The sequence below is a fragment of the Nelumbo lutea genome, chromosome 1 (genome assembly GCF_056320005.1).
Source record: "Nelumbo lutea isolate HS-2025 chromosome 1, American lotus-T2T, whole genome shotgun sequence".
NCBI lineage: Eukaryota > Viridiplantae > Streptophyta > Magnoliopsida > Proteales > Nelumbonaceae > Nelumbo > Nelumbo lutea.
Window position 1 is genome coordinate 202,362,805 of NC_142684.1, and position 25,740 is coordinate 202,388,544.

Below are 25,740 nucleotides of genomic sequence, written 5' to 3' on the forward strand. Positions count from 1 at the left end.
CACCTTTTTTATTGTTTGTTTTTTTGGCAGATGTAGGAGGACCCTCCTTCATCACTCCTTTACTTTCTTCTTTTATTTACCTTTGCCTCTGCCCTTCTCAAATGGTCGAGTGCAGAAGTTGCATTTATAATTTATTAGATTATAAAAACCTGCTGTTACCCCCCCCCCCCTCCCCTTCATCCCTTTAGGGCATCTTTCAATATAATTTTATAAATCATAATAAAATGGTTTGATTTATAAAACAGTTTAGTTTGGTCTGAAAATTTATCAAACTATAATTTATGGAGAAGTACGGATACATCCAATGCAGATTTCTGATTCCCACTGTACAGTTATTCAAAACGTCAAAAAAACACATCCTATACATCCATATTCACCCATAAATTGGCATCAATTCCAATCTGGCACCTACCCAAAATATACTTTAAACCTACAAATTCTGACACTGGGGTTATTGGTTATTTTCTTTATATTTTATTGGTTTTACTTTGAGATCTTCAATAATTCAAACCAAACCAAACCAAATCAGACCTTGAACACCCCCTTGGGTTGCGTTTGGAAACGATGCAATGGAGTGTAAATCCCGGTTCAGAGTAAATTATATATTCTGGTTCACTTTTGCTTGTATTTGGAAATATTACATTTATGTATTGACAAATCACAGACCAATGCATATTTACATTGATAATAAGATGTAAATGCTGAGTTTGGAAAGAGTACAAATACAAATATGTGGAGTGTAAAACCTTATATTTTGTATTATTTTATATGTATTTATACTATACATATTTGCATTTATACTCTTTTCAAACTGAGCCAAAAGTACATTAATAAGAAAGAAGTAAATTTGCATTCAAATGGACTTTTGATAAAAAACAGACATATGTTTTATTGAAATTTATGTTTACACCCATTACAGTTAAAAGTCTGTTTGGTAAGAAGATATATTTATTAGTGTAAAATTGACCTAACTTTGCAATTTATATAAACCATTTTATACTCTACATATTTGCATAGCTTCTGAACGCAGGCTTAGTGGCTAAAATTTAAATTGAGTTGATTATTATACCCTTGACGTTAAATGTGTTATAACAGTTTGAACTCTAAAGTGATTGAAGTGAATAACTTATATGTTTTTAGTGAATAAACTAATTAAACAATAAAATGTTTGAGAGCTTAACAATCAATAGATATTAATTTTTATAGATTAAATGGTTCACAACTTGTCAACTTCTTAATATACTTTACTTTTCTATTAAATTAAAATTCGATTTTAATTAGGTAGCACACGTCCCTAAAAAGGTTTAGGTGGGTTTAACATTTGGTGGCAGTTCCCCACCAAATTGGCCTGCTGATTTTGTTGCATGAACTCTGTTGTTTGATTTGGCTAATATAAGTTTTTAATTATCTGAATACAAACTTATAGTTAATAAATTATTCAAAAAAGAGAAATCAATAAACCATTCAGTTCAGCTGAGCAATGACCCATTATCTCCGGTCTTCAGGTCTTGGAGTGGAAAAAACGTGGCGTACACGATCCATTTATCATTCTCTCCCAATCAGCTACTAACCCACTACCCTCGACCCTACCACTTTCTTTAGTCATTGGGAATGATATATCGACCAACCTCGATGGACCGTCCAGGAAACAAACAAAATATATGAACAAGATGGTCCCGCTTCGCCTCTATCTCTCAAGTCTCAACCGTGGGATAGGACAAAGAAAGGGCCCACCCCCACACGGTATTTTCCATCTTTCCTGCTCTGAGTGCTCCCCAAGTCCCAACCCCAAAACAAACAAAAAGAGCAAAGCAAGCAATGAGCAATCATCCTACATTCCTACTATACCTTCCCAAACTTCCTCCATTGTTTTTCAACACTTTACCGGTGTCTGTAATAGTGTAAAGTTAGTTGGCCAAATTAATAAACCACATTTAACTCTTACGGGCTGTACGTTACTCAACTATACCAATAAACTTTGAATGGAACTCATCAGCACCGTTCGATAACCATCAAATCCATAGCTGGTTAACTGATCAGCACCGTTCGATAAATGGAACTCTCTCGTCTCATATTTGTTGATTTGATGTACGTAGTACGTACGACTATGATGCGCAACCAATCTTTCCCTACAGTAATTACTGTTTCGCAAGGGATGCGTACCTTATTACCAGTTAACACAACAAGACAATAACCACCCTTTATATTACGCCATATTTCCAATTATACCCCTTCCCTCCCATTGTATTTCCAAAATTTCGAGCTCACAGCCAGTCAGCCACAGAAGGGCCAACGTTGGGTTAGTTATTTTTACCTCCAATGGCCGAGTCCGGGTTCGGTTGAGAATATCTCCGTACTTATGTAATTTATTTCAGTAGATATTCCATGGCCACCTTTTCATTTATTTATTTTCTCTCTCTGCATCTGCGATACAGCGATAATTACAAAATCGACACGAACTTCCGATATTCCACTTTTCTTTTGCACGGACACCACCATTCCTCCCCTTCCCAGCTCGTTTATTTAAGAAACTCTTCGATCATTGAAGAACGTTCTCCTCTCTCTCTCTCTCTCTCTCTCTCTCTGCCCATTTTGGAAGCTCTAGTCAAGCAGTTGCAGAATTAGGGTTTCAGAACTGTTGGTCTACTGTCTCCATTGATTACCTTTAATTTCTCTCTTACTTAGATTCCACACGTAGAGGTTCCAATGCTTCCGGACAGGTCATTCGTTACCTTCTTTAAATATCAACCTGACTCCGTTGCTTAAAACTTATTATGTGGTTCAGATCACAGCACACAATGACAAGTGTTTAATGGCGTTTGCTCAGGATACTATTTCAGAACTTTCTTTAGGGTTTTTATAGTTATTATGAAAGTGAGGCTCCATTTGCAGCTCAATGGACGTGGGGAAGGCGCTGTTATGTAGTCTTCACAGCTTGAAGCTCTCTCCGGCTAATTTGGCTTTGCTACATTCGCAGAACCAATTTTTCTGGAGATCGCAGAAGAAGCCAATCTCTTGGTCCGTCATGTGTGGCTTGATGCTTTTTGCTTTAGGTTTAATTTCGCTTTTCACTGGACATGTTGCCTCTGATCTCGATTGGTACTCTCATCGTCTGATTATGACCCGTATATTCTACTCCAGACTGGTATGTTTGAGCATCTGCCAACTAGAACTCTCTATCTCTTTGATTCAGTAGCATAATGCAGTACAATTTTCTCTCTTTTTCCACGCATGCTAAGCGGAAGGAAGAAGTACGATGTATTCTTACAAGCACTAAAAACTGATTTCCTTCCCCTGTTGTTTAACTAGTTGGATTTTAGACAAGGTTTCTGCATCCAGTTATAGTTACTATCATTATCATATGTATCCTTGTGATTTGGGAATTCTGCATCGCACTTTGCAGTACCGTCTGCCTTATTTCTTTTCTTTAATAGGTAAAGTAAATGAACAATTAAAATAAACAAATCCAGGTAACGAGATCAAAATCAGTCTCATCTGAAATTGGATGGACCTTGGACATCCGTAAGATTCTCATCAAGGGCCTTTTAGAGGACTATATTGCCGCCTTGGATGTTCCTGGGAATCGCCTGTTGATCTTTATTTGTGGAAATTTTGTTCTGTTCTCACCCAAACCTTAGATCTTTTTGTGTTTTTCTTTGATCCTATTTGTTGTTTCTGGAGTTAAATTCTTCTTGTTTTGTGGCTTTACTACTACAATGGTTCAACCACCACAACCGTTACTGGTCGGTTTCTTACATTTATTCCATTCAACTTCATTTTCTGAATTTTCTTTTCTCATTCCTTTTTCAATAGCACCTATATATGGTTTTCGTAGTCTCGTTAAGATTGAGCCATTGCACATGCACGTTTTAGTTCCTATATTTATGTTTAGGAAGGACAAAGTGAGATGCAAATGGATAAGGAGGAAAAGGGCAATATAATGCACAATGATCATATTTACTGAAAAAGATTAGCTCCAGTAGAAATGCTCCAGCTTCTATGAATCCTTGCGTGCACAATGCATCAAAAGAGTGAAAGATGCCTCATTTGACCTTTTCTACAACCTGGTGTTTCTCAAATATTCTGTTTTTGGTGTTTGAAGAACACCAATATCATTTCACATCCTTGTTCCTTGGACCATTTCCCCCCTTTTCTTCAGGTCAATAAAGCTTGATTAAAATAACCATGTTGTAATTAGATAACTTTATCAATTGCAAAAGTTCTAGGAATTGTGGATCTAAAAGATTTTTCCAAGTACCAAATTTATGTGTATAAGGACTGTATTCTGTGAATCTCACTCTCTAATTCTTCTAGGTTTATTTTGTCATGTCTCTCTTTCATAGATAATTTCCTTTGCATTCTGTGTTGATAAGAAGATCTGCAATCCATGCTTTGTTTACTCAAGTTGAATTACTATCAGTTGAATAATACTAAAATGGAAATGCTGCAGAAAGGAGGTCGTCATGTACCAATTGATATATGGAAGTCAAGATCTTCAAAGTTCTACTATGGATGTAGTAATAAAGGCCCTCATTTCACTTGTAAGTTATTTTCTTAATTTATTTTAGCTACTAGAAAGGGACCGACATTTCTCTTTTAACTTGCAAATCTTAGTATATCTTATACTACCTTAGACTTATACTGGTATGAGGTCTACTTAAAAAATTTTTGAGTAGGTAATATGGATTTTAGGCATAACAACTTAAAATTGGCTATTGGAAGGGACGTTGCCAATACGAAGTCATTTCTGTGTACTTTGTTTTTTCTTCAACTTTGTCTTCCTTTGGGAAACTAATTGGTGGAATATAGGGAGTAGAGTTAACTAGTCTGAAAATTTTAAGGCTTAGCAGATTAGCTAGGATGTTTGGGTTGTGAAAATAAAAGAAAAAACAACAATTAGCATTGTTTTAGTTTAAATGGCATTAGTAATATGAGTTAATGGAAATACTAAAATATCCATTGTTAAATTATGAGAGCTTAAATCATTTCTTACTAGTTTGACCCAAGCCCTTTTTGGTCTGCCCCTAGCCCTTCTAGCCCCTTCAACTTGTAACAAATCAATTATTCTTACGTGTGCTGTAGAGGGAAACTTCTCTAAACCATTAAATATGCATTTACACTACCAGAAAGATATGATACATCTGTATATGACAAGCTCTTTTGATATGTTCTATCCAACTTATTTGAAACAAGAAAACAGGCAACCTATAGGAAACCATTGCTAGATTACCTGCTATAGAATGTTATGTAACTACTCTTGAGAGTATCCAACAATCTTTTAATTGTGAATTTATTAACTATCTTCAGTTCATCAAAGTAAATGTTTGTCAATGGCACCGGTTGTACTTTGAAGTGACTGGGAACATGTACCGGTGGGATCTATTCTGTCTGAATATTCCATGAAGAATGATGCTTGTGCAAGATGTCTATGATTTCAACAACCAATTCCATTGGTTATCTTGAAAATGCTAAGATAGATTATTAATTTCATTATCGTACTGTGAAGAATGAAACACATGTAGATGTTGCTCCATACCTAACTGCTCATGTATCTTTTTTTGTTTTACTGAAAATCTAGCTGCTGTACGTGAGCGGTCTTCTAATGGATACTTGCTTATTGCAACAAGTGGAGGGTTAAACCAACAAAGAACAGGGGTAACATATATATCTTATCTTCTGTTGGTTATATTGAATTTTCATCTGATTATTACATAAATGTAATCTTATTTTTTTCTCATACTTATTTGAGATATCTCTAAAGAACCATAGTTGAAATGCTCAAGAATGTTTTATATTTTGTCAGTTATTTAGTTTCGTTTCTATTTTAAGGGTTGTCTCTTTCTCATCTCTTTTGATTTCCATGCTGCTTTTGTGGTCCAAGGATAATTTTGTAGTCATAAAACAAAATCTTTTGTGAAGAACAGCACCTCATTATACCTTCTTACAGATGTACAGGTTCTTTGAGCTTGATCATTAATACAAATTTTTATTCTTGACAGATAGCTTATTTTTACATTTTCACATCTAAGACATTAAGCCTTCTTGTCTTCCCTGGAGAATTGTGGTCCTGCTTTTGATTCGCTCACTTTTGATGACTTCCATCTTCTTTATGGTTGTTTTTAATGGAACTAATTCATCAACAGTACTGGAAATATTTTACTTTTTGAAGATAATATGAAACTTGTGTCGGATTTGTTCTCCAAACATGCATGCCTAGAACTTGGCTAGGGCTTTCACTCTATTTTATACACGTTTTACAGAAAGATGGCAATATGGTTAATCCTAATTTGCATAAATCTTGGATGAAGGATCCAATAGACTGCTTATTTCAAACCCTAATGGTGGATTCATTGTTGCTGCAAGGTGAAAAATGTTAGAATATGTACTTTCTGATGATAATTTGAATGCTTTGTGTGATGCATTCTTTCTTGGTCTCTGTGTCTTTGTACATTTCATGTAAATTTTCTGGAACAATTTTGTGAAGTGTGAAATTATTTCATGGGCCATGGTTTTCTTCTCTGCCTTATTTGTATGCAACCTTTTTCATACTCAGATAACTGATGCAGTGGTTGTTGCACGTATTCTGAATGCTACATTAGTTATACCACAGCTGGATCATCATTCCTTCTGGAAGGATGATAGGTGAGTTGAATTTGCAGTTTTATCCATGGTCATGCTACCATCTATGTTTTTTTACATAGCAATCATTGAGGTTGCCTTTTACTATTATCTTATGACAGATACCTCCATTGACATGCAGTGACTTTGAGAACATTTTTGATGTTGATTGGTTCATCTCTTCTCTTGCAAAAGATGTTACCATTGTTAAAAGAATCTCTGATAAAGTAATGAGATTAATGGAAAAACCTCCATACACTATGCGTGTGCCAAGGAAGTCAACTCCTGAGTATTATATGGATATGGTGTTGCCAATACTTAAGAGGAGACATGTAAGCAACCCATGTTAATCTCTTTATTGCAATTGTATTCTTTATTTGGATTCTATCTATAGTAGGCTTTTTGAAATGTTATGCTGGTACTTGGAATTATTTGGTGGAATACCTAAAAATGTTATGCTGGTACTTGGAATTATTTGATTCATGCAAACACAGGGAAAATAATGACCTTTTTCTTCTTTTCCATTTCCCATTATAACAGAAGACCTTACATCAGACTATTTGACAGTTTGTGGTAGAGTACTTAAAGGACTTAACATAAGAGCTGCTTAGAAGCAAATAGTCTTCATTGTTTTGTTGGTTTGACATCTCTGATCGTTCAGGATTTTTATGGATTGTTATACAATGATTAAAACATCTTCATTTGTCTGTTCTGCTTTTTAGAGCAATTTCTATGATGAGCGAGTGAGCCAATTAACACATCAAACTTTTCGCAGGCTGTTCAGTTGACAAAATTTGATTACAGGCTTGCAAATAACCTTGATGATGAACTACAAAAGCTGCGTTGCCGGGTGAATTACCATGCTTTGAGATTTACGAAACCCATACAGGATCTTGGTCAAACACTGGTCATGAGAATGCGGAATATGACCAATCGTTTCATTGCAGTTCACTTAAGGTATATTCTGTTTGTTTACTTGGAAAGTTGGAAATTGGGTTGGCGTTTGAAGGTGGTTTCTTTCATGAAGTTAATGCAATACTTCTTTCTAATCTGATATCATATCTGACTGTGTTCCTTGCTGTATCTGGGTAGCATAGATGTATATGTTGTTGTACGTCTGAAAATGGTGTTCTTTTTTCATAATATGCTAAATTTGCAATCTGGACTACAATCTAGTCACTGTAATAGAAGATCTTAATGACTTGGCTTGGATGCCAGCTTTCATAAACATAGAGACCTAGGAGCATGGAAGTTTTTGGAGTAAGTTTGTATTTGGTTATAATTTAGGTGCAGTTTAATTCTTTTATGTGGACAAATATCAAATTAATACATTCAAAGCAATTCCATAAAAAAATTGATTATATATGGCAATGTGTAGGCTTTTCTGATTGACATACCCAAAAAGACCAAATAAAAAAGTATTATGATGTAAATTTTTGTTTTTTCTTGTACTTTTTGGCAATACAATTATACACTTCACCTTTCTTTTTATTCGTTTATTTGTTTTATTTGCTTTTTTTTTTTTTTTTTTTTTTGCCTTTTCACAGATCATGCTTGCCCAAGGGTCAAGGCACTCCAATATTCTCAGTGCTATTAATTTGGCATTTTTTTGTACAAATATAATTTAAATATGTTTGATATTCTCATTGCTATTCAATATGATATTTTAGAGTAATTCCTGAGGCTTCTTCTAAGTACTGTTGTTCTTTTCTACTTTTCTTAATAATTCTGGGAATTTATGTCTGCTTTCATCTTTTATCAATATACAGTTTGTCAAAGTGAATCCTTTATTTTTGTACTTTCTCAATGTCTTAGTTTCCTGGGCAGTAAATCATGTCTTCACTAGGCACCATTATATGATGTAATTTAATTTTAGGTGATTTTCCTCCTTTTAGTACTTTGACTGGTCTGAATTTCAATGTTCACCTTACTGACAGGTTTGAACCTGATATGCTAGCATTTTCTGGTTGTTATTATGGTGGAGGTGACAAAGAAAGAGCTGAGCTTGCTAAAATCAGGAGGCAGTGGCCAACATTACCTGTGAGAAATTATCCTTCTTTCATGAGTCTCATTTCTTGATGATAAGTTCTTGGAGCTTTTTTTCAGGAAAAAAGAATGTATGGTAGAATCCTTGGGTGAAACTGTTTACTATTGCAATTTCCTTATCCTGGTGCCCTCTCCATGGAGGGTCACTTTTGTCAGTATTCCCTTTCTTTCTACTGGTGATAATGGAAGTTTTACCTTCTGTCGTTGTTTCTGAATAAAGTCTCTGTTATGGATCAAAAGGTAAAAAAGAAAAGAAAAAAAAAACTGCTTACTGCCAGCAAATTCTGAAACATCCAATATTGTCACAGATTCTTACATGTATTATCCTGCAATTTATGGAGAAAAATATAATAATTGCTACTTTTCAAAGTATAATCATATTTCCCTTTTATTTCACAGCCTTTGAGCCCCGAGGGAGAGCGAAAAAGGGGGAAATGTCCTCTTACCCCTCATGAAGTGGGTCTGATGCTGAGGGCACTTGGTTTTGGAAATGATACATACATCTATGTTGCATCAGGAGAAATATATGGTGGAGAAGAGACTTTGCAGCCACTTAGAAACCTCTTCCCAAACTTCTACACAAAAGAGTTGCTTGCTAATGAAGAGTTGAGGCCTTTCAATTCCTTCTCATCACGCCTTGCTGCCCTTGACTACATTGTCTGCGATGAAAGTGATGTATTTGTCACCAATAACAATGGAAATATGGCCAAGATTCTAGCAGGTCGACGGTAAAGACTGAAAACTAACGAGTTTCCTTTGTAGGAATACTTTCTGTGGTTAGACAAAGAATTTCTTTTTCTGAAAAAAGAAGGCAAAAAGAATATATAAGTTGAATTAACCTTTTGGGACATCAAAAATGTCTAGACTTGTGGATTTGATATCTCTTTAGATAGAAACTTTCTGATTTGCCTGGTTATCACTTTCATTTTGTTTATCTTTATCTGATTTTTGGTTTCATTAACGAAAACCCAATCTTAAATTAAACTTGGTTTGATTTTGCTGAAGCATCTTTACTTTCATTTTCCTTCCAAGTTCTACCATGATGGAGAGAAATCTCACATTGAAGAGTTAGGCACTTGACAGACAACTCTATATGACTCATTTTGTACACTATGATTGAAATTATGCAGCCACAAGGTGGTTCTTACCCAAGGCAGTGTAGCATTGACTCTTCTAAACAGACAATGTGTCCATGTCAAATTTGACACCATGGTTTCGTAAGAGAGACTTCTGTGTAACATTTTTTTTATCAGTAAACATGTATTTCGTTAAAATTCAGATTGTAAACAGTTTATACAACTTGGTGATAGGACTGTTGATCCCCTTTAATCACTCTATTCTGTCCCTCTCCCAAAGGGCTAACTTCCTATCAAACCTTTCTAAAACTGGTTTCCAAAACCCAACTGACCTGGGATTTCCTCCTAAAGATAGACCTAGGTAACTGATAGGCCAACTTCTGATCTCGCACCCCAAGATCTCCGCAAATCTTATTAGCTATCCTTCCTCCAAATTGACCCCTACAATTGCACTTTTGGTCCAATTTTCCTCAGCCCTGTCACTCCCACAAAATTATTCAGCAGCACCCTCAAATTTTCCACCACTTCCTCATTGTTTCCTTCACAAAAGAAGATGGTGTCATCTGCAAATTGGAGATGGGTAACGATCACCTGATTTCTACCTACCTTCCAACCTCTAATAAGGCCTAGAGCATCAGATTTTGCCACCATTCTGCTTAACACTTCTACCACTAGGGTAAACAAGAATGGGGATAGGGGGTCACCTTGCCTAATTCCTCTCCTGGCTGGGAAGAAATCCTTTGCTGTACCATTGATTAGGATTGAGTAATGAGCTGAACTTAAAAACATCATCTAGCTCCAAATCCCAGTCTTTTTAATATTTTTAGAAGGACTTCCCAATTAACCAGGTCATAGGCTTTTTCTAGATCTACTTTACAAACCAGCCCCTTTTCTCTACCCTTTCTTCTTTCCACGACGCTTTCATTAGCCACCGAGATTTGATCCACAATATGCCTTCCTTCTACAAAAGCACCTTGGAAAGGAGAGATGATCGAGGGTAACACCTATTTTAGTATTTCTGATAAGACCTTTGACAGAATTTTGTAAACACTCACAATGAGGCTTATTGGTCTACAGTCTTTAGGAGTTTTGGCCTCCCTCTTCCTTGGAATCAAAGTGATAAATGTGGCATTTGCTCCTGGTGAAACCTCTGTGTAACATTGAACAGCTAATGCAGAAGATGAATGATATTTTTCGTATCAAGTGTTACTCAGTAAAGGCAACATTTCAGGCTCGTTTTTTTATAAGTATATATATACTATGCTACTATTATTTAACAATGGATATTGTACTTAACATAATGAAATGGCAAAACAGGATTCATGCAGCTAACCCTATATAGTTGAGGCAAGGCTTAGATGGTGATGATGATGATGATGATGATGATACTATGTTAGAATTCAAAATAAATAAACTATTTTAATAGTATATACTTTTCTATATGTGTCCGCAAGTTCATGTTTTCTTGCCTTGACCAAGTTAGACTCTTGGGTACACATCAGATTCCAACAATCATGATGTAACACTGGGCAAATTTAATGATACAACATTTGGACCTAAGTGTCAACTAAAAATGCGATTCCATTCTGTATTTTCTTTTTCAGAGTTTTTATGTAGGTTTGTTCTTAATAGAGTACAGATGGAAGGTTCTCTTATTCAGAATAAAAAAGTTCAGTTTTTAGAGGACAAATAGTCCCATACTGAGAAAAGAGTAGAAATGTGAAAAAGCAGGGTATTTGTGAGAGTTAAAGCTCACTAAGGTCTTGTTTAGTTTGTATGTAAAGTAAGAAGGAAAGAATATAATCTCTCCCACTAGATTTAAGTTGGTAAACAGTTATGAAAAGTAAGGTTGGTTCTTTGGTGACATCTTTTAATTAGGTTATTGACCATCAAGATGCCAATGCTATTCTTTTGGCTTGGGTTGCATCCTAGAAAAAATCAAAATTTTTTTCAGTCATATCAAAAAACGAGGGTTAAAGAAGGCCAATGTGTATGTTATAGTAAATCTTAAAAGTGATGTATTATTATTATTATTGTTATGCCAATGCTCCTCTGTTCCGTGTTGGACTGAACACGGCAGTATTCACAACTGCAAAACCATTACGATTTTATCAAAACATGAACCTCCGGTACATCAAAGTAAGAGACCTTTCTAGATTAGCATAGCCATTTGGATTGTGTAAAACTTTTTTATGATTAGTCGTGAAACCATTTGATTTATATGGACTGCATGTTATTGTTGTTATAAACCTGTGATGGTATCTAGCTATTTCCATTGGGATGTTGGTAATTCCTCTTTTATCTTCTACTGATGTTACCTGTTAGTAGTTCACTAATTAGTTTTCTTAATTTCATATCATGGATCTTAGGAGGTACATGGGGCATAAAAGGACCATCAAACCAAATGCAAAGAAGCTAAGTGCATTGTTCATGGCAAGGCAGAAGATGGATTGGGAAACATTTGCCAGAAAAGTGAAATTGTGCCAGAGAGGTTTCATGGGAGAGCCAGAGGATATGAGATCAGGACGAGGCGAGTTTCATGAATTCCCATCCTCTTGCATATGCCAGAAACTGCATAGAGATGATGACATTGAAGATAGCAATGACACAGGACAACCAATGGGACAGTATACAATAGGTTTAAAGGAAAAATTCACGTCAGAAAACAATAGGACGATTGGGGACCAGAAACAAAAGTTGCAGAGTTTTAACAAGTATAGGCCAAGCCCAAGTATCTAAAGGTAGAGATGTTGTGGAAGAGGGGAAACTGTTGGATTAGAATTTAGAAGTCACTAATGTATGGTGGCAAGATCTTCTTTCAAGACTGACTTGCCGAAACCAGCAGCATAACCGAGTAAATTGGGTCCTTATCTGAGCCTTCATGCTACACGATCTGGGCCCAAGGCTGACCTTCTTGTGTTCAATACCCTGCTTGAGTTACTCGACTAGGATTTTGGTCGAGCTTAAAGCATGTATAGAAGACAAACATGAGCCACAACTGGACTTGCTGATGCTGTACAGAAGATTTTGCGCATAAATGAAAGCTGGCTCTCTTTGATAAGACCCAGTTGTATTTTCCTTGAATCATTCATTCACCAGCAACCCAAATTCAAAGTGCTTTAAACTAATAGTAGTCTGTTGCGTGCGTCATTGCCTTTAGTGCCATCTCATTGTTGCAATTCCGTTAGCATTGCTATAAGCTATTAGCTTCAGGTTAGCTTTAAAATGTTGGGTTTGTCGTGAACACTGAGCCGGTGCTAGGTGGGTTAGACTTTAGAGTTGGCATATGCCGTGGCCCGTGGGTATTCAGTTCAGACAATACAAGGTGGGATGATGTAAGTGGGTGAATCTGTTGGGGTTCAAATGGATTTGCAAGTGAGGGTGGTAGTAGTGGGGTACCCGTGCCGTGTTGAATTTGTTCATTTGTTGTTTTTACCGAAAACGATACAAGGTAAAATTGCAGGCTCATCCGCTGATCCGTATAATAATTCTATTGGCTCTGTTTGTTTCAATGTAAAATGCAATAAAAGTTTTTCTGGCTGAAATATTTGAAACTACATCGTTTGATAGAAATTCGAATGTTAATTGTTCCAAACAGGGGGCGATTGTTAACTTGTTATATAAATTCTAAAATGGCTAAATGGAATTCATTTTTTATTTACATATTCATTTGAGACATGAATAAGCGAAAGATTTCTCGTCCATGAGCTCCTTTGCTGTGGCATCCATCTTCTTCCTTGAAAACTCTTCGATCTTAAGACCTGCCATGGCAACAAGTTCGTAAGCAAGCCATATAGAACAGCCAAATCCTTGAGTGAGCAATAAGTTATTAGCAAGATCTCAAAATCGATGGAGGCGGCACGTTTTTTCTTACTAAGCATCCTTTTCAGCTCTCAGAAGATCCAGTGTGAATTTGATTATTTGTTCATGTAGTAGAGAACATTAAGACAATGCCACAATACTTCATATGGGCGTTTAGAAACCTTACCCTTCACAATCGACCATTCTCCTTTCTCACATGTAACAGGAAAGGAGTAGATAAGGCCAGGTTGGATGCCATATGACCCATCTGAGTACACACCCATGGATGCCCACGTGCCCTGGATGAGAAATACAGGGAAGATAAACATATTGAATAGAAGCTTAATTAGTTTGAAAGAAAATTAGATGAAAATACTTGGCTCCTTTCACGTTAGAGGACATGTCCTAGCATAGCCATTGTACACACTAATTTTAGGTTTTAGGGTTATGGTTTAGGATTTAAGGGTTTAATGTTTAGAATTTAGATTTTAAGGTTTAGGATTTAAGATTTAGGGTTTAGATTTTAAGGTCTAGGATTTAAGATTTAGGATTAGGGTTTAGGGTTTAAGGATTTATAGTTTAGATTTTAAAGTTTAGGGTTTAGGATTTAAGATTTAGGGTTTAAGGTTTAAGGATTTAGAGTTTAGATTTTAAGGTATAGGATTTAAGATTTAAGATTATGGCTTAGGGTTTAAGGATTTAGAGTTTAGATTTTAAGGTTTAGGCTTTAAGATTTAAGATTAGAGTTTAGGGTTTAAGGATTTAGAGTTTAAATTTTAGGGTTTTAGGGTTTAAGGATTTAAAGTTTAAATTCATGGTTTAAGGGTTTAAAGTTTAAATTTTAGGATTTAGATCTAAAAATTAAGAGGGGGGAGGACGTGCCTCCTCCAACGTGGTAGGATCAAGTGTTGCCCGAGAATAGATGTCACGGTCTCATGGATGCTGCAAAATCAAAGGATTCCAGTGGTAGAGTTAGAAACAACCTTAGGAGTGCCAAGAACCCAATCATGGACATGATCACAAGCCGCACTGGCAGCAGAGAGGGCACTTGAGAGCTTCCGAGCTTTGATGATGGCTGCACCTCGCTGCTGTACGGTGGTGATGAACTCGTTATTCAACCTTGAACAAGGCAAAAGACGATCAAATTTGTGTAATACTGATACATTAAAGAAGAGATCAACATTCTAAGATGTCTAAATTTAATGAGATATGTAGTAAGAGAAAGTTCTTTGGATATAACTTACAAGAAGTTGCAAATATTAAAATCTAACCGCATTCGTTTTCACTTACCTCCATAAGTTTGTGAGTTTATTCAGGTAATTAGTGTTTTTCATGCAAAAGTAGTCCGGAATAGTTCGATTTCAGCATTCTTGTATGATATAACTTATTCGGGTAAAGAAGAGGTGAGAGGGAGAACTGTAATCATCAATTACCTCCATTAACCAATTTTCCCCGTTAAATACCAGCAAACAAAAGGGCCCTAAAAGTTAAGTTAAGCATACACCATACTAGAAAAGAAGGAAATTGTAGGTACCACTGGTCATCGGCTACTAGCTGTCTGACAGACTTCTCCCCGCTTCCGGTGGTGACGGTCGCATGATTCACATCAGGATATTGAGTTGAAGAGTGGTTGCCCCAGATGATTACATTCTTAACATCACCGACAGGGACGTCAAGCCTCTCTGAGATCTGGGCCAGAGCCCTGTTGTGATCCAGTCGTGTAAGACATGTTATATTTTTCTCTGGGATTGAAGGTGCAAACTCTTTTAGGATGAGCGCGTTTGTGTTTGCTGGATTGGCAACAACCAGCACCTGTGAGAAAGAGAATGCATTAATCCTTGTTCAAGGTGAATTTCTGGCCTTTCTGTGACTACCTACTGCTGCAACACCACCAACCAAGCTATTCATTCAAATAGAAATTAATTTCACCTTGCAATTTTCAACTGCATGCTTCTCCAAGGCTGAAGCTTGAGCTTTGTAGATTTCTACATTTTTGGACATCACATCCTTCCTTTCCATTCCCTCCTTCCTGGGGAAACCACCAACCATAATTGCTATATTAACGCCCATACAAGCTTCAACAACATCCGTGGTGGCAATGACACCTACCCAGCAACCATACACACTAATCAGTTCTACTACATCAAGATTCAAGCATATAGCTAGGTGATGAAATAAGCCCTGAAATGGAAGAGAAAGAAAGACCTTGGAGGAGAGAAAATGCAGCATCAATCAATTCCATTTTCACTGCATTCAAAACTTCTGCAGCAGGTTGGATATCAAGCAGATGCAGAATTATTGGCTGATCTGGACCCAACATCACCCCTCTGGCAACCATAGGTGCAAGAGCATAGCCTATTTGTCCTACAAAACAAGTTGAGTAGTAGAGGGTTAATTAGTTCCATGAAACTACTGAATTAATTATAACTAGAAGCATACTGGTAGCATCTGAATCTGATGCTCAAGGGAACTCATTAGAACATGCTCTACTTTCTCGTTTATCTTATTCCAAACATTCAGATAACTAAAGCACATCTACTTGCTTAGATTTGTTTGCACATTCGGTTTTATCAAAGAAAAGTATCTCAATTTCAGCTTGTTTAAATTGGGACTTTGACGGTGATCGAAGCAGTACTCTGTATCAACTAAAATTATAAGACAATTGCATGCTTTGCACCACAAGAAAGGTTGTAAATTTAATTAAAGAATGCAAAGGATGGAAACTAATTATTGAAAAAGATCGGAGAAAACAAACATGCCTGCAGCACCGGTAATCAGGACCCTCAAAGGTTCTTTTTCAACCTTGAGAAAACTCGCTATATGCTTAATGATTTTCCAGAAGAGAAAGAGAGCAACCGAGACAACTATAACTTTCTGAAGCATCAAATGATGCTCCATTAACTCTAACCTATAATAATCTCTATGAGAGACGGAGGCAGGTATAAACCACTGGTCCAACATATATATACATATGAAGAAGACATTTAAATTAAACATATAATCTGAACAAGCACCTTGTCGCCAAGACATCCAGATACCAATCCAAAATCCACAAGAAACGCACACGTTTAAGGTTTCCTCATCCCAAAGCAAAGAATTATCACAAGACTAGGCAACGAATCCAAGATGTGAGATTCAAGAAGCATTATACTCGATGCAAGTTCTATGGAAAAAACGAAACAAATAAACAAATAATGTAGCGAGATGGAGATGATGGAAACAAATAATTATCAGTAGCTCCGCTGAAGAAAATCGTAGATGGTTTTTTTTTTTTTTTTTTTTTAACAAGCTCAGCCGAATGAGCCAAGACCGGAGCTTTGAGTCCGACGGAAAAGTTTACAGAATTTCAGACTTCAGGGTATGACACGATATTCGGAGTCCGGATCTCCTGCTCATAATAACTCTGCCCATCTCTACCCACGTAACATCGCAACCACACATCTTGAATATCGGGCATCCGATATTCAAGATGCCCGATAAGAGCGAAGGAATGCAATATTTTCAGTTAGCCCTTTCTATCTGGGAGAAGGAATCATCCATTTTCCATCCGCACTGATAAGGGATTCAGTTGTTAGCTTCTTTTCCTTTGTTGTAGTTCTGTCTTTGTTTTCTTTTGTTTAATGAATATCTCTTTTAACAACGAGTCCGACTATGATGCGGAAAAGATATGACATCTAAAAAACAACTGACCAATAAATTAGAATCATAAATGTGGTAGTGAATAAGGTGTTATTTGTCAAAATTTATGGGTGGATTTTGATTAGTAAAAACTCTTGGGATAATAGCATATAAGGACAACTTTTGGGGTTTAATATCAATAAAAAGTAATATATTTAAAAAAATTCAAAAATAGGTTAACTTTTTAAAAATAATATCAACAAAGGGCAAAAATACTGTTCATCTTCTTCTTCTTGCCATTTGTTTACTAGAGCCACCATCCACCATTGCCGTCCGCTGCCGCCCACCTCTACCTCAGCCTCCGCCTCTGCTTGTGGCAACGTTGTTGGAGGTGGCCGGAGGCAGAGGTGGTGGTGGCGGCGGCGGCGCTGGTGGTCATTCCTCTGCCCACAGCCACCTCTGTCTCCACCCATCTCCGGCAACGTTGCCAGAGGTGGAGGTGGGTGGAGGTGGGTGGAGGCGGGTGGTGGCGGGCAGCGACTCTAGTGAACAACTGGCAAGAAGAAGAAGATGATGAACAGTGTTTTTTCCCTTTATTGATATTATTTTTAAAAAGTTAACATATTTTTTATTTTTTTTTAAATATATTACTTTTATTGATATTAAACCCCAAAAGTTTCCCTTATATGCTAGAAACTCTTTCCATATCATATCTTTTTCGCTATGATACAGAAAAAATATGATATCAAAAAACAATTGACCAATAAAATGGAATTATACCTTGGTTTTCCTAAATCTATACTATATATAAAAGTGTGGATGCAATGTGAAATTTTTTTTTTTTGGATTAAAAATACCCTCTATTTCTTTATTTGAGAAATGGTATAAAAGTCATTTTATTATAGCTTTAATATCAGTTTTAATGGCTACTAAAATGCCTATATTTGTGTATTTAATCTATCTCTAATTGTAAGGGTTGAAAATGTAACTTTAATTATTACTCTCACCTCATTTAATCCCCTCTCATTAAGTTTTATACTTGATGTATTAAATTTCATTTCTCTTATTAAGTTATATATTTTTAAGTTATTTTTCACTAATAAATACTACTAATTAGATATATGTCAATATTTTTAACAATATATACCAATATATTTTAAAACTGACTCAAAAAACCATTTTTATCGAAATAGTGGCTAAGCAATTCAACCATCCGAATCAAATTGATCAATTTATGAAGTCATAGTTAAGTAATAAAATTTTTGAAATAGAATAAACATAGAAATTTACAGAAAAATAGAAAAAATTAGACACATTTAAGATAATTTTTATTAATCAAATTAAAAAAATAAGTGTAATAAACAAGAATTCTTTTTATTGATAATGAGAATGAAATACATAATTTATGACTAACCAAAAATGAAATACAAAAATGAATAATAAATAGTTCAACTTTTGGGTTAAATACGCTAACATTTAATGTCATAAATAAATAATAAAATATAAAAATACAAAAATGAAAAATGCATAAATTTTGAGAAAAAAATCATTTAATCACATGTATAATACTATATATTTATCATATTAAATAAAAAGTAAATGTGATCATTAGAATTATTTTTACACAAAAAATACAAAAAAATGTAGAAAAAATTGAATATGTCTATAATTCTATATTTACACTACTATTAACAATAAGAATAAGATTGTGAATTTTTCTTTTCACTAAAATACTTATTAATTTTTGAATTTAGTCCTTACTTAATTGTAATTAAACTATTACTTTTCACCTCATTCAATTCCCTCTATTTAAGTCTTATATTTTTTTATAAATGAACAAAAGAAAAAAGATAAAACACTACAAAAGAAGAATCTAGCCAAGCAAGTAGGCCTGTCAATGAAACTTGAAACTTCACAACTTAATCCGATTATCACATATTTGGATGAGGTGTTTATGTAATCAAATTTGAATTTTGCAATTTATATCCGATTAATAATAAAAAACAAAAAAATATAAAAATGAAAAATAAAAAATAAAAATAAATAAAATTTATAAAAAGTTTTGGATATATTATTAATATCATTATCATTATATAGAAATGCCACGTGCAAAACACGTGCACACTTACTAATTAACTTAAATGTACCCTGATCTCCTTCCTGTATCAACAAATGAGTATAAACCGATTGGCTTAAAGTCACACACACAAAAAAAAAAAAAAAACATCTACTAAGCCACACAACTTTTGGAGTTGTATTGGACTATTTGAGCTCTTTGCCAAGAGGGATTCTATGCTCATTAGATGGTTTGACTTCCTTGCAGCCTATTTTAATAAAACTGAAGTGGTATTGTTAAACACCTTTCAATTCCTAGTTGACTCAACACATTGACAAGGATCACATCGAATATTGGAGATTATAAATAACTTATTATTAAATAGTTAATTATAGGTCACACTACAAAGAAACAGCATGCCTGCTGCGGTGAGGAAGTGATGCGGCTGCACCCAAGAGAAACAAATTCATGAACCACCTCTTACCCATGTTAGGAATGTGACTATCAGCCGGAATGCTCGTCACCGGGCAAATTATACTCACCATCTTTTTTCTCCCCACCAATTGGGTCTTTGTGGGTTTCACAATAGAGCTTAGGATGGAGAGAACATCGTACTCTTGGTAGAGCAGAGATGAGAAATGAAATTAAATGAAAGATGATGTAGGGTGATTTGGTCCGAACTCGTAGCATGGGGACACGTGAACATGACCTGTTATAAGTGACAACTTGGCACGACAACCTGGCCACAACCTGGCATAACAAGCTCACCGAGACCTGACCGAACGACTCGGCAGATGTGGCAACTTACCGAGAAGCAAGGCCCAGCTCACCCCAAGCCCTAAGGGTGGAGCGCCCCGAGCTCCCTTCGTGCAAGGGGACCCGAGCTCCCTTTGAGACCTAGGCTCCTCCCAAGGGGTTTCGAGCTCTTCCTTCCTAAGAAGGGAACACCCCGACTTTCGGCTAATGTCCCGAGGGATAAACACCTCAGGACAACACCATAGACACTCCTGTTCATACTTGCTTAAGGCTCGCCTTCAATGTGGTGCAAAGTAGCTCGACAACATACAGGGAAGATCCACCTGACATCCGTACTTGTCGGATCTGGTGGCAATGCCCATGTCTCTCGCCAGGCGGCGGCGTGCCTGCCATCTCTGAAAAGCATGGCATGCCTGACGAGTCCACACCCTGCAGCGGCTGCCTACACCTGCCACCTCAGCCCTGGCAATAACGGCTATGGCAGTGGCGGTTGCCCTAATGTGACAGAGCTCTGGTATAAAGAGGACCCCGACCCTCATGAAGCAAAGGTATTGAAGCTAGCACTTTCAGCACTCTTAACTTTGTGTTTTCTTTGAGTTTTCTCAAAGCTCTAACTTATCCATCGGAGTGTTCCCGTCGGGAGAGCTCCCCGGGAATCCTTCACGCTCCTCTCCGTTTCAAGTGCCATCTGTCATAACTAGGAGCTAGGTTTCAGCCAGCTAGGAGTGCCCAGATCGTGCTGCATCATTTGGCATCGTCTATGGGAACGTTTCAAAAGGCCTTCCTCTAAGTTCTGTGCAACTTTCTCCAAAGAACTCATCAGCATCACCGACACCCATGGCTTCCTACAGCAATGCCGAATGCCAAAACACCCATGAGGAACAACCCTAGTTTCCCACTGTCTGCATTGGACAGTTTACTGTCCCCCTCTCTGCGGATGGGGTTCCTAGTCTGAATGTGCCTCAGGCAGTGGCACCCGTGATTGTTCCACTTCCCTCTACAATCAAAACAACCTTCGTTGAACCCACCATCCCCCCTCCAGTGGCCAACCAAGGTCAGCTTGAGGATCTGATGCAGTGCATGCGAGCCATGCAAGCTCAGATGCAATAGTTCCAGCAGCTCCAGTTTCACCGGCAGCAAGTGTTGCACCAAGTTTCCCAATACTAGTATCAGCAACATTTTCCTTCACTCCCTCCTCGGCATCCAACTACACAGCCAACCAAGCCCCACCATCGAAGTGAACTTCCTTCTCGCCGAGGAGAGACCTCAGTATCGTCTCATGGAAGAAAGGAGAGACCACCTACCCCCGCCTCGTGGCCTGCAGTTTGGTAGGGAGATTCCCAGCCAATTAGGCCGAAAACCAGTTCAAGGTGTTGGCCGACAACCTGGGACAAGGTCCCTTTGTTCACAGCTATCATCAACAGTCTGAGCCTTCCCCTGGGACCATCGAGCTCAATAATACCGAGGCTAGCAGCACCAACGCCAAGCCGACCAAGAAGCAGCGGAGGCATCATCAAGCTCGCCAAACTGCCACCCGCGATCTGCTCGAACTCAAAGACAAGGAAGAGGTAAGCTCGGGCGAGGTAAAAGCTACTCTGCTTCTTTCAGTTCCTTCCCCTCTGTCACCAGAGCTCCTTGATGTCCCCATGCCAAGGGACTTCAAGCTCCCCCTAATGGACAAGTATGACGGATCCTTCGATCTGAATGATCACATGGATGCCTTTCAGTCCCAGATGCACCTGGCAAGAGCCTGTGAATCTTGCATGTGCATGGCCTTCTCCACCACCTTCCAAGGGGTAGCCCGCACCTGGTACCGAAACCTTGCACCCGGTTCGATAAGAAGTTGGGCGCAGTTCGTGCAAGTCTTTACGTCCCACTTTGTCACCAGCAAGATGTGCCCAAGAACTCAAGAGAACCTCCTTGGCATAGTTCAGAAGGAAGGAGAATCTATTCGAAGCTACATCAAGCAGTTCAATGACGCTTGCTTACAAATACCCGACCTGGACCCCGTAGTTCGGCTCACTGTGGCCAAGCGAGGAATCACCCACAAAGAGTTCAAGTGGCATGTGGTTGTCAATCAGCCGAAGACCGTGATCGAGTACCTCAAGCTCGCAAATCGGCTCATAGGGACGGAGGAAGAGATCCACCAGAAGGGCGAGCAAGCCCTTGAAAAAAGAAAGAGGGAACCAGAGCCCCCGGCTCAGGGTGACAACAAGAAGAAGAAGGACCAAGCTCGGGGGGCAAAGCCAAATCAGCCTTTCCGAGCTCCAGCAACAGAAAGGGACTACACACCCCTCAATGCAAAGCCAGCCGAGATCCTTATGGCGATCAAGGACGCCCCGTATGTGAAGTGGCCACCTCAGTTGAAGGCCAGCCCTAATGTTAGAAATAAAAATTTGTATTGTGGTTTTCATAGAGATCACGGTCATAGTACTAAGAATTGTAAAAACCTCCGCGACGAGATAGAGGAACTCATCCGTCACGGATATTTGAGAAATTTTGTACAAAACAATAATAATAAAAAAACAGGTCGGCAAGCGGAGTAGAGTAAGGATGCTCCCGAATCCAACAGGCAAGCAGAATAGTCGCAGAGGCAACCTCCCAATGAAAGACCAGTCCGGGGGAAGAATAGAATCCCCCAAAGCGGGTTACACCTCAGCTGCAGCTCGGCCATCCGCTTGCGAGGCTGCCAGGGAAGAACAGAATCCCCGGAAGCGGCCAAGGATGGAGGAACCAATCTTTTTCATGGAGGACAACGCACGAGGGGTCCATTATCCCCATGATGATGCGCTCGTCATAAAGATAAAGATCAACGACTTCAAGGTCAGGTGTGTCCTCGTTGACTCGGGAAACTTGGCAGATATTCTCTTCAAAGCAGCCTTCGATCAACTTCAGCTCCAGGAAGGCGACCTGAAGCCCGCAAACAATCCACTAGTAAGGTTTAGCGGAGAAGAGGTCAGGCCTTTAGGGGAGTCACTGTACCTGTGGAGGTTGGCACCTGGCCTAGCGTGGTAAGGCTCAACCATGAGTTCCTGGTGGTCACAACTCCCTCCCCGTACAACACAATAGTAGGTTGGACCATCACCCACGCCTTACGAGCAGTGGTCTCTACCTACTACCTGGTGATGAAGTTCCCTACAGACTTCAGAGTCAGGGTGACGCGAGGTGATCAGCTTGAGTCCTGCAAGTGCTATGTAGCCGCCCTCAAAGGAAAAGCCAAGGTAGCAGACGACCTCGAGCTGGAGTGACCCGCGGAGCAGTTTGTGGAGCGAGCCACACCCACTGAAGAGACCATCTCCATCCCGACTTTGACAGAGGACCCAGATCGGGTACATTAGATCGGCACTTCTATTGAGGAACCTCTGCGGTCTCAACTGGTAAGTATTTTACTCAAAATTTTAGATGTTTTTGCATGGTCTGCGACAGAAATGCCCGGCATAGACCCTAGAATCATAACTCATAAGCTTAATACTAATCCTGTAGTTAGGCCCGTTAGATAGAAGAAACACAACCTAGCCCTAGAGCGATGGAGGACAGTCGACGAGGAGGTCGGGAAGCTCCTTACAGCCAATTTTATTAGGGAAGTTCATTACTCGAGCTGGGTGGACAACCCCGTTCTAGTGAAAAAGGCTAACGGTAAATGGCGCATGTGCGTCGACTACACCGACTTGAATCAAGCTTGTCCAAAGGACTGCTTCCCACTTCCCAGGATCGATCGTCTAGTAGACACGACCTCGAGGCATGAGTTGCTGAGCTTCCTGGATGCCTATTCGGGCTACAATCAGATCAGGATGGACCCAGCTGATCAAGAGAAAACTGCCTTCATAACCGAGCATGGCCTGTACTGTTACAAGGTCATGCCCTTCGGGTTGAAAAACGTTGGGGCTACTTTTCAAAGGCTTGTAAATAAACCATTTGAGCCATTAATTGGTAGAAAAATAGAGTGCTATGTAGATGACATGGTCGTCAAAACCTAATTTTCACATGATTTAATATAAAATTTACATTCAGTTTTTGAAATTCTACATAGATTTAATATGAAATCGAACCCGAACAAGTGTGTCTTCAGTGTCACCTCAGGTAAATTCATAGGGTACATAGTTAATCGGCATGACATTGAAGCTAACCCAGACAAAATTAAAGTCATCATAGAAATGAGACCACCCCAGAAACTGAAGGAGGTTCAAAAGTTAAACGGCCAGTTAGCCGCTCTGAGCCGCTTCATGTGCAAGTCAGTAGATCGTTGTCTGCTCTTCTTTAAGGCCATAAAAGGCAAAGGCTTTGAATGGACCAAAGAGTGCTAGCTCACGTTCACCTCGCCAGCATCACAGTTTTAACCCGACCCGAAGAAGGTGATGTTTTAGAGCTATACCTCTCGGCAAGTGATGAGGTGGTCAGCTCGGTACTAAAAAGAGAAGTAGATTGGGTCCAATGACCTATTTATTATGTTAGTAAAGTGTTGCAGGGAGCAGAGACAAGGTACCTAGAGATAGAAAAGTTAGCCTGTGCACTGGTCATAACAGCCTGGAAGCTCCGTCCATACTTCCAATCTCACACCATCATTGTCCTTATCAACAAACCTCTAAGGCAAGTCTTGCTCAAGCCCGAGGTCTTGGGAAGGTTGACAAAGTGGGCCATCGAGCTCAGCGAGTACGAACTCCAATACAAGCTACGAGCTGCTATCAAGGCCCAAGCCTTAGCAGATTTCATCGCAAAATGCACCTTTAGCTTCGAAGTCCCTAGGTCGGTCGAACACGAGGCCCCTAGTGCGGGCGAGCCCGGGGTTCCCAGACCGGTTGAGCTCGAGTGCCATGAAGTAGCAACCAGTGATGCATCTCTCCTAGTCAAGCCAAGTGCAAACTGGGACGAGGAGCCCTGGATCCTTCACGTAGATGGCTCGTCAAACCAGCAGGGCAGCGGAGCTGGGATCATTTTGTACGGACTAAGCAGTGTGAAACTAGAGTATGCACTGCGCTTTGAGTTCGCAGCATCCAACAACGAAGCAAAGTACGAGGTGCTACTAGCTGGGCTGGATCTGGCGAAGGAAATGAAAGCCAAGCACAATGTCGTCTATAGTGATTCCTAGCTCGTGGTCAACCAAGTTACGGGTGAGTACGAAGCTCGTGAACCAACCATGGTAGCTTACTTAGCCAAAGTGAGAGAGGCCCTGCTCAACTTCCAGTCACACTTCACCCGGCAAATCCCGAGATCAAAGAACGCCGAGGCCGATGCCCTATCCTGGTTAGCCAGCACTAGTGATAACACAATGAGAACCGTGTATATAGAGAACTTGCCTCGGCCTAGCATTCTCAGGGGGGCAGAGGAGGTCGCACCCATTGTTCAAGCTGAAACGAACTGGATTGATTTGTTCATGAGCTTCCTGCTACACAGGACCCTCCCCGCAGATCGTAATGCCGCCAGGAGGGTAGAGCATCAGGCAGCCAAATACGTCATGATAGACGAACGGATATACCGAAGATCCTACACACTTCCCTATCTGTGCTTCTTTCGACCCTCTAAAGCCGAGCTCGTCCTTTGTGATACTCATGAGGGTATGTGCGGTGGACGCTTTGGGGGAGAAACCTCGCTCAGAAAGCATTACGACAGGGGTATTACTGGCCAACGATGAAGGCAAACGTGACCAAGCTCGTCAAAAAATGCAACAAGTGTCAGAAGCATGCCAACATCCACCATCGCCCTGCTGCCGACCTAAAATACCTCACTAGCCCGTGGCCATTTGCACAATGGAGGATCGACTTACTTAGGCCA

At 38.9% G+C, this 25,740-nt stretch overlaps 2 protein-coding genes across 4 annotated transcripts; one reads left to right on the top strand and one right to left on the bottom strand.

The window, feature by feature from the left end:
* Positions 1-2,424: 2,424 nt before the first annotated feature.
* LOC148880422 (O-fucosyltransferase family protein) lies at positions 2,425-12,801 on the top strand. Of its 2 annotated transcripts, none has more exons than XM_088962311.1 (10): positions 2,425-2,720; positions 2,828-3,145; positions 4,451-4,541; positions 5,579-5,655; positions 6,554-6,642; positions 6,761-6,950; positions 7,394-7,575; positions 8,556-8,658; positions 9,064-9,392; positions 12,110-12,801. In XM_088962311.1, the coding sequence occupies exons 2-10, from the start codon at positions 2,897-2,899 to the stop codon at positions 12,477-12,479; spliced, it is 1,680 nt and encodes a 559-aa protein (XP_088818437.1). In that variant the 5' UTR covers positions 2,425-2,720; positions 2,828-2,896; the 3' UTR covers positions 12,480-12,801. The 2 variants fall into 2 exon arrangements, with proteins under 2 accessions (XP_088818437.1, XP_088818436.1); XM_088962310.1 differs by having other exon boundaries at positions 2,552-2,720; positions 2,893-3,145.
* Positions 12,802-13,270: 469 nt separating this feature from the next.
* Positions 13,271-16,866, bottom strand: LOC148880423 (malate dehydrogenase, cytoplasmic-like). Of its 2 annotated transcripts, none has more exons than XM_088962313.1 (7): positions 16,556-16,866; positions 15,747-15,905; positions 15,471-15,646; positions 15,076-15,353; positions 14,525-14,660; positions 13,729-13,840; positions 13,271-13,501 (listed from the first exon to the last, which is right to left on the bottom strand). In XM_088962313.1, exons 1-7 carry the CDS (start codon positions 16,569-16,571, stop codon positions 13,407-13,409), a joined length of 972 nt encoding a protein of 323 aa, XP_088818439.1. In that variant the 5' UTR covers positions 16,572-16,866; the 3' UTR covers positions 13,271-13,406. The 2 variants fall into 2 exon arrangements, with proteins under 2 accessions (XP_088818439.1, XP_088818438.1); XM_088962312.1 differs by lacking the exon at positions 16,556-16,866 and adding an exon at positions 16,301-16,506.
* Between the last annotated feature and the right edge of the window lie 8,874 nt (positions 16,867-25,740).

Coding starts and splice junctions, on each gene's coding strand:
- LOC148880422 (XM_088962310.1), top strand. Junction 4,542..5,578: donor TAAAGGCCCTCATTTCACTT/GTAAGTTATTTT, acceptor CTGAAAATCTAG/CTGCTGTACGTGAGCGGTCT. Junction 6,643..6,760: donor TCCTTCTGGAAGGATGATAG/GTGAGTTGAATT, acceptor ATTGACATGCAG/TGACTTTGAGAACATTTTTG.
- LOC148880423 (XM_088962312.1), bottom strand. CDS start 16,502: ATGTTGGACCAGTGGTTTATACCTGCCTCCGTCTCTCATAGAGATTAT. Junction 15,647..15,746: donor TGCATTTTCTCTCCTCCAAG/GTCTTTCTTTCT, acceptor GTTGCTGGGTAG/GTGTCATTGCCACCACGGAT. Junction 14,661..15,075: donor CTAGTAGCCGATGACCAGTG/GTACCTACAATT, acceptor GCCTTGTTCAAG/GTTGAATAACGAGTTCATCA.